Below are 13,005 nucleotides of genomic sequence, written 5' to 3'. Positions count from 1 at the left end.
ACAGGTAATGGCAGCACTGAAGACATACCTGACTCACAACGATGGAGCGGATTATCCTGTTGTACATGGTTGTTTCCACTTGTCTCTGGGCCATACATGCTCAGGTAAATATGCATGGGAATGGGACTGGTGTTCTTATGAATTCAACAGATTTACAACAAACTTTTCTCTGTCTTTTTTTTTGCAGAAATTTGTGATCAACACCAAAATGACCCCCAGGAGCTATAAAGGTAATTGCACCAAATGTTGATGGAACTGTGTTACCAATTTCCATTTGGTAAAATATGGATTGTGTCGCAGAAACAACAGATACACTGACTGCACCTCTTATTTCTAAGATCACGCTGAGCAAAGTGACGGGACAGCAATGGATGAAATCATCAAAGCTAATGAGTTCCAAGGTAAGTTGCTTGCATTTCACTTTATCTAAATATAGTGCAGTATAGACTACATGCAGCGTAAAAATAAGGTCCTATTACTCTGTCTAGAATGATTTAATTTTCCCTGCTTTCTGCCTCAGCTGCCCGCATCATAGATGGTAGCACCAGTCTCAGGGAGGGAGACATAGCTGTTTCATCCGGGAGGCGCACAAAAATCTGCTTTGCACGGAGCTGCCTGTGGGCTAAGTCAGTGGATGGACATGTCTATGTTGCATACAGGCTCTCATCTGAGTACAGTAAGTTTTTCTTTTGGTGTTCATGGTGCAAATAAATGCAATACATTACAGTCTTGATATTCAGCATATTCAGTGATGTCTGTAACTTGTCTGTGCCCTGTCCATCCTATCTAAACCACTGAACAGCTGATTCGGAGAAGAAAGTGATAAAGAAAGGGATGGAGAGCATAGAGAAAGGTACCTGTGTGCGGTTTGTTCCCCGGACTCACCAGCGAGACTACATCGACATCCAGCCAAAGTCGGGGTGAGAGCTGTCGTTTGAAGAGTTTGATTCCAAAACGTGATATTTTCTCCTTCAAATTTGTGACTCCTCCTTTGTCAAAATGATTTGCTGGGATGAAGGAACGTGGAATGTCCTTATCATGTTGCCTCCTGTATTTTCAAATGTAGAGTTAATGAATATCAGCAGTTTTTAGCAAAATGGATAGAATGGAAAAAATGATCCTTTACTTATAAAACAGTTTTCCAATCAGTTCTTACATAATCTCTGCTTTGCTGCTCTGGCAGTGCAGTTGCCTCGCTTCTACAAATTGTTGTATTGGTATATTATGGTATTTGTTAATCCAGGTGTTGGTCCTACCTTGGTGCGCGCGGTGGAAGACAGACCGTATCTCTCCAGTCCCCTGACTGCGTCCGGGCTGGAGTGACTTCCCATGAGCTCATGCACGCCCTGGGCTTTGTACACGAGCAGTCCCGAGCCGACCGGGACAACTATGTCACCATCATGTGGTCAAACATTTGGAGGGGTAATTTGAAAGGGGCGGGAAGGGGAAAGGCATTGGGGGAAAAAATCCCCCAAAATGGTGAATTAAAGAATATGTATAATGATAATAAAGTTTATTTCTATAGCACTAATACAAAAGAAGTTACAAAGTGCTTTTACATGGTTTAAAAGCAAAATAAAAAAATGCAGTCTGCTTGGTCTGATCATGAATATGAAACATATTTTCCAATTTCCAACAGATCGTTTGAGGAACTTTGAGAAATTCAAGACTGACAATCTGGATCTGCCCTATGACTATGGCTCCATCATGCACTTTGGAACGTAAGTAGGATGAATTTGATTTAGATCGCTGAATTATAATCTTGTAAAATGGCTATCATCTGGCTTGAATGGCTATCTGAATAGTACATTAAATACATATTATTTTTACAATTTGTTTCTTATTATCTTACCATGAAAGTACCTAGTCTAGCTGTTTTTCTGCAAATCTGTAGCTGAATCAGTGTTTAGCACAGAAACGTTTTGATGTCTATCTTTAGGTATGCCTACTCTGAGGATGGGGCGCCAACCATTGTTGCCAAGAACAGCAGGGACATTCAGCTGGGCCAGGCGTCCGCTCCCAGCCATATTGACAAGCTGAAAATCAACAGGCTTTATAAGTGTGGTTGGTATCAAACATCCTAGTTTAACATAATGCTTTGAGAACTAGTAACTAGTAAGTAAGTAGTAGTTATAATATTTGATTTATCGCAATGTGAAGTATCCTCTTAAAGGGCTTAATACTAGAGATGTCATTCTTTCTAACATGCTTTTCTCCATTCTGTTTCTCTCTTCAGGTGACAAGGATGATTACTGACCGAGCTGAGTTGAATTGAATCAGGAGCTACTGAACATAATAATACAATAAACTGGTGTCAAATCATGGAAACATTTTCAATAAAGATTCATTCAAGCTTTCAAGTAGCACTTTCTCTGTGTAAATGCAATCATCTGAGTATTTAAATACAACATGTCCCCGAACTTGAGGAGGTTGAGAAAGGGAGTGTGTGCAAAATTGTGTTATAGTTAATAGAAAAAAGGTCAGAGAAAAAGGGAGCTGGGGACCATTGAAATACAAGGTAGTTTGGTTTGCATTAGTCATCCAAATGTCCTTGTCCTTCCATACAACGTGTCATTTAATAAATAAATCAGTAATAAAGGACTTGTGAGAATATAACACTCTTCAAACACTCAAACTACAATATTTGAGTGACACAGTATTTGAAGTAGGAAATAAAACAGCAGGTGATGTTAGAACATTAAACAAGGGAGATAGAGAAATAGTCAGATTCACCCAGAGAAAGACTGAGTAAAACACATTCCTGGATTAATGAGGTGCCTGCAAACAGCGTAACAAGAATCGAAAGTATCCACACTTGAAACCACACACTCATAACTCAGATGCAGAAGAAATCGTACAATGCTAATGTTCCTGTAGAAACCAAGGAGAAGGCATTGCATAAACTGTGCTAACGCAGGAGATTCTTAGCCCCAGTCATCACCCTTCAAATTGGCCCCTTGAAATAAATAGAAATAATATTTGGAGAGGGATAAGGTTTTTGTTTTATATATATTTACCTATATGACAAAATGATTGCTGTCGACGTAGTTATAAACTGATAGTTTATCACAAAATCACAGGTTGCCAGTTCAGTCAGACACAAATTGATGGTCTGTTGGACTGGGTGGACAGTTATTCCCCTGCTGAGCTGTAGCACATCCAAGCGCAAAAACACCTTTACGTGTCTCATCTCTGAAAGTGCTGAATCTTACATGTGGTAAAGTACAGGGCACAAGTGGAGGTCAGCACTGGGACCACCTGTTATGGATCAGCAGTGGACTTTTGTTAATTACATACAGTTGGATGATGAGGGGTCTTAATCATGATTCACCGCAGAACATGTGCCCAATCAGTACGGAGCGCAGGAGGAGAAGTGGGTATATAGTTTCGGTGGAGATGGGGAGTTCATTTAGCTGTTGTGTTAAGAGGAACCACAGGCAGGAACTGGTGTGCCAATCTGAACCAAAGCAATGCATTCTACCATGATCCTTCTGGGTGTCTTGTTTGGCATGCTGACCCATACGTACGCCCTACCTGTTAAGGTCAGTACTAAGAGAATATATCTTATAGGTTATGCCCATTTTAGTCTTTAGTCTAAAAAATATGTTAACATGCACCTTTGATTTACAGAATTCAACTGGAGTACATGAGGGGAAAGTGAGGTTGAAAAGAAAATACTCAGGTGGGTTCTTGCAAGAATATGGATATGTTACTTTTTCATGGCACAGCATAAATGTATTTTATCACGCAAGTTAATGTTATAATACTCTTCATTTTTATTATAATTCTGTTAATTGGAAAATAAGTTTATGTTGCAATAAAGGGGATTACTTCTTTCCTAAAACAGGAGTGCAGTATGAACTGATATGTTTAAACCTAACTGTGCTCTCTCCTCTTTTTCTTTGTATTCAGAAGAATATGTAGATCATGACAATATGAATGCGATGGACAAAATCCTGGAGGCAAACAGAAGTAAGTAAGCTGTATACTCTAGAGAATGATACTGATTCAAGTTACTGGGTATATCTTGATCTAGTTAAAATATTTTTCTCACCAGGGCTGCGAACCCCCAGAGGAATGACATTCAAAGAGGGGGATATTGCCAGCTCATACATACGAAGTGCCATTACCTGTCCTGGCAATGCCTGTCTATGGCCGAAATCAGTTGATGGATTTGTTTATGTACCCTTCATCATGTCTCCACTATATGGTATGCATCCAGGTGTTACGTAGAACTTGGGAGCTCATATCTTTCTGTTTCATAAGCTCAATTTAGGGCTTACTACAATATATGACTTGATTTGCCACAAGATTCACAGTCAAAGGTTCAAGTCTGATTTGCTGTTTGCTTGTTTTTGATGATAGATGATATGGACAGAATCACAATAGAAACTGGGATGCAAGACATCTCCTCGGGAACATGCGTTAAATTTGTTCCGCGCACTCATGAAGCCAGCTTCCTCGATATTCAGCCTAGATACGGGTGAGTATGACTAGTGCATATGGCCTTTACATGTATTGCATGTAGAAACCTTTCACAGTTTTTATGTATGGTTCCTATGTGGTGAATTTGCATAGTAATGTCACTTTTTTAATGGACACTTGTTGCTTCTGTTGCACCCTAAGCTGCTGGTCGTTTCTGGGGCAGACTGGAGGAAGCCAGACCCTGTCGCTGCAGTCTCCTGGATGCATGTGGTCAGGAGTGGCTTCCCATGAGTTCATGCATGCTCTCGGCTTTGTGCATGAGCAGTCTCGCTCAGACCGAGACCACTACGTCACAATCGTATGGAAAAACATCATGCGAGGTTAGATTGAACGATGAATTATTTCATTGCTTTCGTTTTGTAAAACTTTTTTTTCTAGCTTTTCCCGTTTTACCAAAAGGGTTTTTCCGAGCAAGTAAATTAGAAAATTCACAGTTGTCCTTTATTGTTTGTGCCTTGACAGACCGTATGCATAACTTCAGGAAGCAGGTGACAAACAACCTCAATACTCCATATGACTACAGCTCTGTCATGCATTATGGGAGGTGAGCTGCTCTATAGGGCCACATAATTACAGGCTTTTCATATTTTGCTGAGGCGTCTCTACACCACATACTCTGTGTAATTTTTGATGCAGGTATGCCTTCTCTGAAGACGGTGGACCAACTATAATCCCTAAACCAGATCCTTACATTCCCATTGGCCAGCGAGATGGACCCAGTGTTCTGGATCTGCATAAAATAAATATGCTGTATAATTGTGGTAGGTGAACTCACACACATGTACTGTACATGGCTGACATTTTATTAATTTTTTGTCATTCATTCACTGATTCCATTTTCTTTCTGCTGTCCACTAGGTACCATGGAGTAACAGGATCCAGAATGTCGACAGAAGCCCAAACCAGTTTGCTAATGACTCTGAACTCAAAGCTGTGTAACCATCACAGCGACAGATGGACTGATATATTCTGTTATACTTTGCTCTCAGGTGAAGCCAGCCGTGGGACGTAGCTAACTATAACTACTGTTCTTAAGTAGATTGTATGAGCAGCACTACTTTTTGAGTAGGTTCATTTCTGTGATCTTTTTAATGAATCTTTTGATTCATTATTATACATTCTAGTCTGTACTTTAATTTGACTAATGTGTTCACACCTACATGAATAGATTTTGTGTTTAGTCAATAGAGTAGTGAGTACAATCTGCCACTTAAAGTAAACCTTCATTCAGTCATTTCTAGTGTTACGTTATAAAAATTTAACCATTTTCAGACCTTGGGCTGATGATGACCAATCAAATAAATTACAGCAGCTAGGCCAAAAAAATAAATGAAAGGAGCAATTGTATTAAGGAATTAAAAGGCGTAAATATGTTCTTTAAATTAGTAAAATCAGCATTGTGGTGTAGGTCGCCAGACTGAAAACTGGCATGTTTATGTGCCTGCAGCTGCCCATTATGTATCCAATCCTCTGATTTTCTGTCTCTTTCTCTGCTTCTTCTCACTTTAAATAAAGAAAAAAATATGCAAGAGATGAATGGTCTGCTTCATGCATCTTTTTGTGACAGATTAAACTGTTTCCTATAGAGATGGGCTACAAAATGAGGTCCTGCACATAAAGGATTACTGGACTTCAGTCTGACAGAGCGTGATCCTTTTCAGTCCAGGACAATCTAATTATACATGGCAGGTCCCTTTAGCAGCATTCACCTGCATCTAATGATTAAAAAGGCACATGACTATAGTTTTATAAACACAGAATGAACAGATAATTATTATTATTAACTGTCTCACATTCTCCTTCTGAACCTTTCTGTTCCATGAAACACAGTCCAGTACCACTGAACCCTGTAAGTGTCAAATCAAACAAAAGCAAATAGTTTTCTGCAGCCCTTTTGAGGTGTTTCCCTCTTCTCCTGATCCCTTCACAGTCCAGGGAGCAGCATCCATCTGCTAGTGAGCGCTCTTACGCTGGAAAGACATCCGTGAAGACATCCGCGTCCTTCCTCTCCGCCTCCTCTTCCTCCGGACTCTGGCTGTCACTTTCTGCTTTTCACTGTCTAAAGTGAGCAGGCTGCGGATGAAGTTGAAGGAAAGGTAGAGTGATAGATAGGTGAGGAAAAGGTAGCAGGACCAGAGAATTACCATTATTATGGTATGGAGATCAGTAGGGTTAACCAAAACACAGATCACATCTTTCATGCATTTCTTGTGCAGGTGAGATGTGCAAAAAGAAAAATCCTAATCTTCAAAAGGATGACTCATATTGGGTCCAAGATGGAAACAAAACACCAAAGCAAAGAGCAATAGATGAGAATATGAAACAATGTAACACTAAAAAATAACAATAAAAAATAAAAACATCAACTCATCGCACAAATAAAAAACATCAACTGATCGCACTGATGGCTTCTTATCTCGCTCCTTTCTAAGCGGCTTTAAGATTAAGATTAGCGTCTCAGATAAACAAGCAACGTGTTGTAGGTATCTATTATCATAATTGTTTGTATCATGCCCCTAATAATCAAACATAAGTAAGTAACATATACTGGTATTATTCGTAGTACAGGGTTGAATGGGGCTCCAGAAAATTACATTATTTATTCCATAAATTTGAACCGATAACATCAGAGATATGATTTTTAAAGCAAGATGAAGCTGCTGAGAGTTGCTATAAACACACCCATCTGTCTGTCACCGTCAGTCAGACCGAAGCGATTTCAAGTATACTAGGCTACATTGCAGAAATGTCCGCTAAAAACAGATCGGAAAGCGCTCTGCAGCCAATCAGAGAAAGACAGCGATAGCCGCTTACGCCCATCCCATTTAATCAGATCTACGTTTCCCTAGGACCAAGGGACAAAGCCAAGCCGAGAGATCCCGCTCTCACCCAGTCTTGAGGAGGAGCTTACAGCCGTGTGCTGCACGACTTGAGAATACATTACAGGTCGTAGCTGGTTAGCAGCAACCGTGAAAAACAGTTATTTTTTTTAATTTATTGCTACAAGACATGAGCGATAACGAGAAAGGTTACGGCGAGCGGGTACGTATGCACTTTGCAAAGGCTTTTTGTTCGATTGTTTTATTAAGCCATGTTTTTTTTTTCACTCAGTTGAATGAAATTGAATTGGGAGCACTTAACGTAGCTACCATGTTGTATTGGCTAATGTTGGTTAGCTAGCTAGCTAAAATTTCAAATCAAAACCAGTAATCGAATTGCCAATTGTTTGTAAAAACGTAAACTAGATAGAGGCGATTTGATAATAAATTGACTAAAACGGCACAATCATCGTCTAAATTTGCCCCAGTCACTGTACATCTAACGTTAGTTGTGCAGATAACGTAGGCTAACACTCGCTCGCTAGCTAGCTTATTAATGTTAGCAGGCCCAAGGCCCAGTCTGCCCACGAAATTCATTGCCAAAAGAATTTGTGATTGCTGATGCTAACTTTAGCGGACTAGCTAGCCAACGCAATGATAAAGACTTAGCGTTAACTGTGGATAATCGAATGTACGTTATTTTGCAGATTTAGGCTGATTTTCAGGCAGCTGGCATTTAATAGCGTAATTGCAAATGCTATTTATTTGCAAGGATAATTTCAGCTACCTTTGGTTAATAGCCTAGCAAGCTAGCTAGACTGGTTAAGGACCTTAAGGGCAATTCAACAAAGTCTGTGTTAAGAAACTATGCGGACATTCCAAAATTGATGATCCAGGAAAACTTAAATCAACATCAGTTAGTTTTTTGATTGGCGGCATATAGAGGCAGCAGTTAGAGCTGGATTGAGTGAATTTTAATTTGATCCGATAGAAAGCCATGCCGGTTTCTCTTAGTCGGGGCGCAGCAGTTTGTGTCAATCAAGTCCCTTAATGGAGGTGTTGAGCATTTGATCAACAAAGGGGTGCCTTGAATTTCCTAAAGCCTATCCCGAACAGCCTCAAGACGTCGCTTCTATTAATCTGCATTTACTCGCATCTTGAGTTCTAACGCGACCATGCAATACCGGAGTAAATCTTGACAACATTACCATTACATTAGCTGCAAGAAGCAGCTCCTGAAAAACCAGTTCTGATACAATGCCTTCCTCAGTTGGCATGTACAAAACAGGTGTGTGGTGGTGGTGGGCGGGGTTAGGCACTACTAAAACTGATTTCGTTGTTAAAACCAACCTGGTATCAGCAAACACACCATTTGCCCTTCTGTGCAAGCTCCCTTCTCCACACCTCTATAGCATGCACAGTCCAAAATAAGAGTGATGCATGGACCAAACAATCAAATCATAATGTACAAGTCCACCATGCTGTCCCCATAGGAGGCTCTTAATGGCATTTGTTGGGTTTGTCTGGACTACGTATCACTCCTATTTTGAGATTTGACCTGTAGGTGCTTGAGGCAGTGCTCATGGAGAACAGAGCCTGTACAGTAGGGCAAATGATAGATTTGAAGTAACAGTCTAATTCTGAGATGTACCATATTGGTTTTAACAACAGAATTGAACCTTTTTTTCCACATATCAGTTTTGTTGTTACTGGCTGAGAAAGACATTGCATCATCATCATCACGCTGCGGAAACAAATTTGTCAGGTTCATACGGACAAAGGTACACTTTTGCAGACAAGTGTGCACGTGTCACATTGGATTCGTGCTCTGCAGTGTGCACAGGCTTGCAGAGTTTTTGTCACCATTATTTCCATTTTCCCGGGGTTACGGTTACCTTTTTTAATCTTCATGCACCCCCAGTGGCGTGGAGTGTAAATTCATGAACAGTTTTTCCTTTTCGGTCAAATTCAACTTCATTGCAAGTGTACCAACAACTTAGGCTATGTGTTGAAGATTTGCTCCCAAAGTTTTGCATTCACTGTAGTTGCGCTAAAGATGCAACTAAATACAAATGAATAGCACCGACGTCTTGAGGCTTTTTGGGTTCTCAAGCCCAGATTTATTGATAAAGTGGAAGTTCTGTTTGTGGGGTTCATTCTTGAATAAGCATTATTCACATAGCATATTTTTTTAAATGTATACACAACATTTAACAGGTTTTGACTTTAATTTTTGTATTATGTGCTCTGAAACATTCCCATGCATGCCATAAGATCACAGTAACACATTAAAAGTTGAATGAGGGTGCAGTTATGATTGTAGTCATATATTCTTCATCCTTTCTTTTTCATTAAGGTTAAGGTTGGACGAAGAAAAATGCGGAAGAAGTCTCATGTCCTGTTTATTTTGAATAATATGAAGCTCAGATGTGTGAAGCTGAATTTGTGAATGCATGCTAAAACATGAGGAGGGAAGAAGTATGGGCAGTGTGTGAGATGTGGGAAGTAAGAAGAAGTAAGAAATTTGAAGAAAGAAGAATTAAATGAAGTAATGAAGTTACAGAAATGAAGTTAAGGAAGTAATCGGGCATAAGGTCACTGTGCTAAGTAATTTCTAGTCTGTTTCTCAAATGCGTGCATGTTCTTTTTATTGAATACTATGTACATTACTTTAAATTATTGAACTTTTTAATCAACTGACAGATTTCTCTGTTTATTCATTACATTGTTATTTGCATTGGCTAATTTAATGATATTACTGTCATACTATCCATGGCTACTTAAAATAGCATTAACCTGCATTCCTAAATCCAGTATTCAAAATTCTTCTCTTTTCTACACTCCTCACAGGATAGCCTAATTCTTTACTACATTGTAGTCTAAAGGCAAATTTCACAGTTTCCTATCTCATTGATGCTGACAAGACGTATGTTGGTGTGTGTGTGGTTCGTTCAGGAGTCTCGCTCTGCATCCAGGAGCATGAGTCCCCGGGGCTCGGGGAAGTCGGCGAGCCGCTCCCCGGCCCACTCACCTGCCCACTCCAAAGACGGCTCCCGACGCTCCCGTTCCAAATCTCGGTCCCGTTCCAGGTCCAAGTCTGGGTGAGTGCGTGGGGGGGCTGAATCAAGGGAAACAGAAAAAATGAAACGATTCAGCTTGCTGCTCTTGCAGAATAAATGACAGCGCTTTAATTTTTAATGTAGAAAAAAAAAAAAGACTTGTTACAAATAGACACTGACGAAGGCCAGAGGGCTGAAAACGTTCTGTCCATCATGGAATAAAATAAGTGCTCAACAAAGTAACTTTCTATTGTGTGCGACACCATATTTTCAACTAATGTTTAAAAACCAACATTTTTCTGCTGTTACAGCCTTCACTGTGGTTCAGAGTTGATTTGAGACAGCTAATGCCATTATAATCAGCCTGTATTTATTCTAAGCTACTTCAGGATAAAACTCAGAATAGCCATAAAACCCTTTATAAAGCTATTATAAATGTCTTTCTTCCACTACAGGTCCCATTCCCACCGTGGCTCACGCAGACACTACAGTCGCTCTCGCTCCCGCTCGAGGTCCAATCGTCGCCGCTCTCGCAGCAGGTCCTACAGCGGAGAGCGTCGGCGCCGGAGCCACAGCCGTTCACCCATGTCCAACCGCCGCAGGCACATTGGCAACCGTGTAGGTGCTCCACAGCCCTCATTAACACAGGAAATCCAAGTAAAAAAAAATACATTTTTGTTATGGGTATTGGCAAAGTCTCATAAAACCAGTGGGTAAATTATGACAATCATCTTTTTTAATCTTTTGAATTGCAGGCTAATCCAGATCCTAACTGTTGCCTGGGAGTATTTGGCCTGAGCTTGTACACCACAGAGCGGGATCTGAGGGAAGTCTTCTCTAAATATGGCCCCCTGGCAGATGTGTGTATCGTCTATGACCAGCAGTCCAGGCGCTCCAGGGGCTTTGCTTTTGTTTACTTTGAGACCAGAGAAGACGCTAAAGAGGTACGAGGCATTTTTTTTGTTGACAGAGGCCCTTGTCAGACCTGTTTGTGAAATATGTGGCTTGCATCTACGAAGTCTGAGGTCTGCATAGGTAATGGATGTGTTTGTTCATTGTCAGGCAAAGGAACGAGCTAACGGTATGGAGTTGGATGGTCGTAGAATCAGGGTGGACTTCTCCATCACGAAAAGACCTCACACCCCAACCCCTGGAATCTACATGGGCCGGCCCACATAGTAAGTTCTCTGAAGAGTAGTGAGTGCGTACATGGACAAAATAATGGGAACGCATTAACAGCTCCCCTCTTTGATAATGATGGTCTGATGATGTGGGATGCTTTTACTGTTTGAGTTCTACTAATCTGCCAGAAACAAAGCCCAGTGCTTATTAGTAGTGAATCAATTCAAGACCGCTTTATTTGATTCATCTTAATAAAAATGTTTTGTTGCCAACAGCACTTTGGGCTACACTCCCAATCTCCCCAAAACTGAATGTATTTCTTTAAGGGCATTGTCATCCTCTAGGATGGAAAGAAATATATTAGAAATTAGAAAAGGGTGATCACTTCAATCGTCTTTTTCCGGTCTAGTGGTGGAGGTGGTCCAAGTGGTCCACGACGCTATTCACGTGACTACGACCGTGGTTACGATCGCGGATACGACAGAGGCGGCTACGATCGCTACGACGACAGGGACTACTACAACAGATCATACAGGTGCCTGCTTCTTCATTGCACAACCAATAACCTGTGGATCATTACTGGAAGAATGGATTGAGTTGTGTTATTTCGATTCCCCGCCCAGTTTTATCCAAGATCTTCTGATTTGACAAACTAGCGTAATTGAGGATTTTGTGTGTCTTGTTTCAGAAGGCGATCTCCTTCACCATACTACAGAGGAGGAGGAGCTTACAGGTCTCGGTCCCGATCACGGTCCTATTCTCCCCGTAAGTCCCTTTTTTATTAATTTAAATTATAAATGTTTGAGAACGGTTGGTTACATTGAAGCACTCAGTTGGCTGCAATGCTGTCAGGTTCCCTAGTGACTGTGTTTTATTTCACAGGTCGTTATTGAACATCGCTGTCAAGTAACATCCCCTTCCCTTCCCAAGCACATGGCGAAATTCTGTCCGAGAGAAGGAAAATTGATTGATTTCAGAGTAGATGTTCTTTATTAAGGTGACCATGTAACTTTTGTTAGCAAGTGTACATGACCAATATGTGTAACTGTATACTGAGATCAGTTGTAAAGTGGTATGTCATTTGAAATGACTTGAGCTGTCCTCTCTCGTGTTTTTAATTTTAAATGTATGGACCACATATGCCATACGTGTTTTTTGTATACAAATTTTGCTTGAGTGTGAGAATCCATCTTGTATGAGATTAAAGGAAAATGATTTTTTTTTTTCCACTTTTTGACTCATGTCCTTCATTACACCTCTTTTACATTATCTGTGGGTCATTTCTTATTGCAAGGCTGTTTATAAGTTTAGACAAAGTCTCTTAAACGCCCCAATCTGTAAATGCTGTATGGTGCCCTCTGCTGAAATACTGTTGTCCCACCATTGGCTTTGTTTACATAATGATTGATTCACTTCAATATATTTTTTACACTCTGAAATGTGTTGTCTGACCTTTTTATACAATAACTTATGTGATGGCAAAACATGAGATCACATGCATTTTGAGTCTGTAATAGAAT

General features: G+C 40.4%; 2 protein-coding genes across 5 annotated transcripts; both read left to right on the top strand.

The window, feature by feature from the left end:
* Positions 1-3: 3 nt before the first annotated feature.
* LOC139926620 (uncharacterized) lies at positions 4-6,009 on the top strand. The gene is given in 19 exon segments (XM_071918388.2): positions 4-104; positions 188-230; positions 339-401; positions 521-676; positions 803-920; positions 1,244-1,422; positions 1,640-1,721; positions 1,940-2,064; positions 2,237-2,253; positions 3,337-3,462; positions 3,465-3,542; positions 3,631-3,682; positions 3,913-3,972; positions 4,058-4,210; positions 4,366-4,483; positions 4,627-4,805; positions 4,948-5,029; positions 5,122-5,246; positions 5,344-6,009. Coding segments are annotated over 19 exon segments (1,833 nt in total). The 5' UTR covers positions 4-41; the 3' UTR covers positions 5,358-6,009.
* Positions 6,010-7,378: 1,369 nt separating this feature from the next.
* On the top strand, positions 7,379-12,714 carry tra2b (transformer 2 beta homolog). Of its 4 annotated transcripts, XM_071918375.2 has the most exons (9): positions 7,398-7,527; positions 9,661-9,898; positions 10,260-10,405; positions 10,819-11,020; positions 11,119-11,307; positions 11,426-11,541; positions 11,895-12,020; positions 12,174-12,250; positions 12,368-12,714. In XM_071918375.2, the coding sequence occupies exons 3-9, from the start codon at positions 10,284-10,286 to the stop codon at positions 12,376-12,378; spliced, it is 843 nt and encodes a 280-aa protein (XP_071774476.1). In that variant the 5' UTR covers positions 7,398-7,527; positions 9,661-9,898; positions 10,260-10,283; the 3' UTR covers positions 12,379-12,714. The 4 variants fall into 4 exon arrangements, with proteins under 4 accessions (XP_071774475.1, XP_078142240.1, XP_071774474.1 ...); XM_071918374.2 differs by lacking the exon at positions 9,661-9,898 and having other exon boundaries at positions 7,379-7,527; positions 10,819-10,981; XM_078286114.1 differs by lacking the exon at positions 9,661-9,898 and having other exon boundaries at positions 7,379-7,527; positions 12,177-12,250.
* Positions 12,715-13,005: the final 291 nt, after the last annotated feature.

This window comes from Centroberyx gerrardi, chromosome 10 (genome assembly GCF_048128805.1).
Source record: "Centroberyx gerrardi isolate f3 chromosome 10, fCenGer3.hap1.cur.20231027, whole genome shotgun sequence".
Taxonomy (NCBI): domain Eukaryota; kingdom Metazoa; phylum Chordata; class Actinopteri; order Beryciformes; family Berycidae; genus Centroberyx; species Centroberyx gerrardi.
The sequence above is the reverse complement of the archived record's forward strand: the minus strand, read 5'-3'. Positions and strand labels throughout refer to the sequence as shown.

Excerpts from the sequence above, each read along its gene's own strand:
- tra2b (XM_071918373.2), top strand. The coding sequence starts at position 7,495 with ATGAGCGATAACGAGAAAGGTTACGGCGAGCGG. Across the intron at positions 7,528-10,259 it reads AGAAAGGTTACGGCGAGCGG|GAGTCTCGCTCTGCATCCAG; the intron begins GTACGTATGCAC and ends TGGTTCGTTCAG. Across the intron at positions 11,021-11,118 it reads CATTAACACAGGAAATCCAA|GCTAATCCAGATCCTAACTG; the intron begins GTAAAAAAAAAT and ends TTTGAATTGCAG.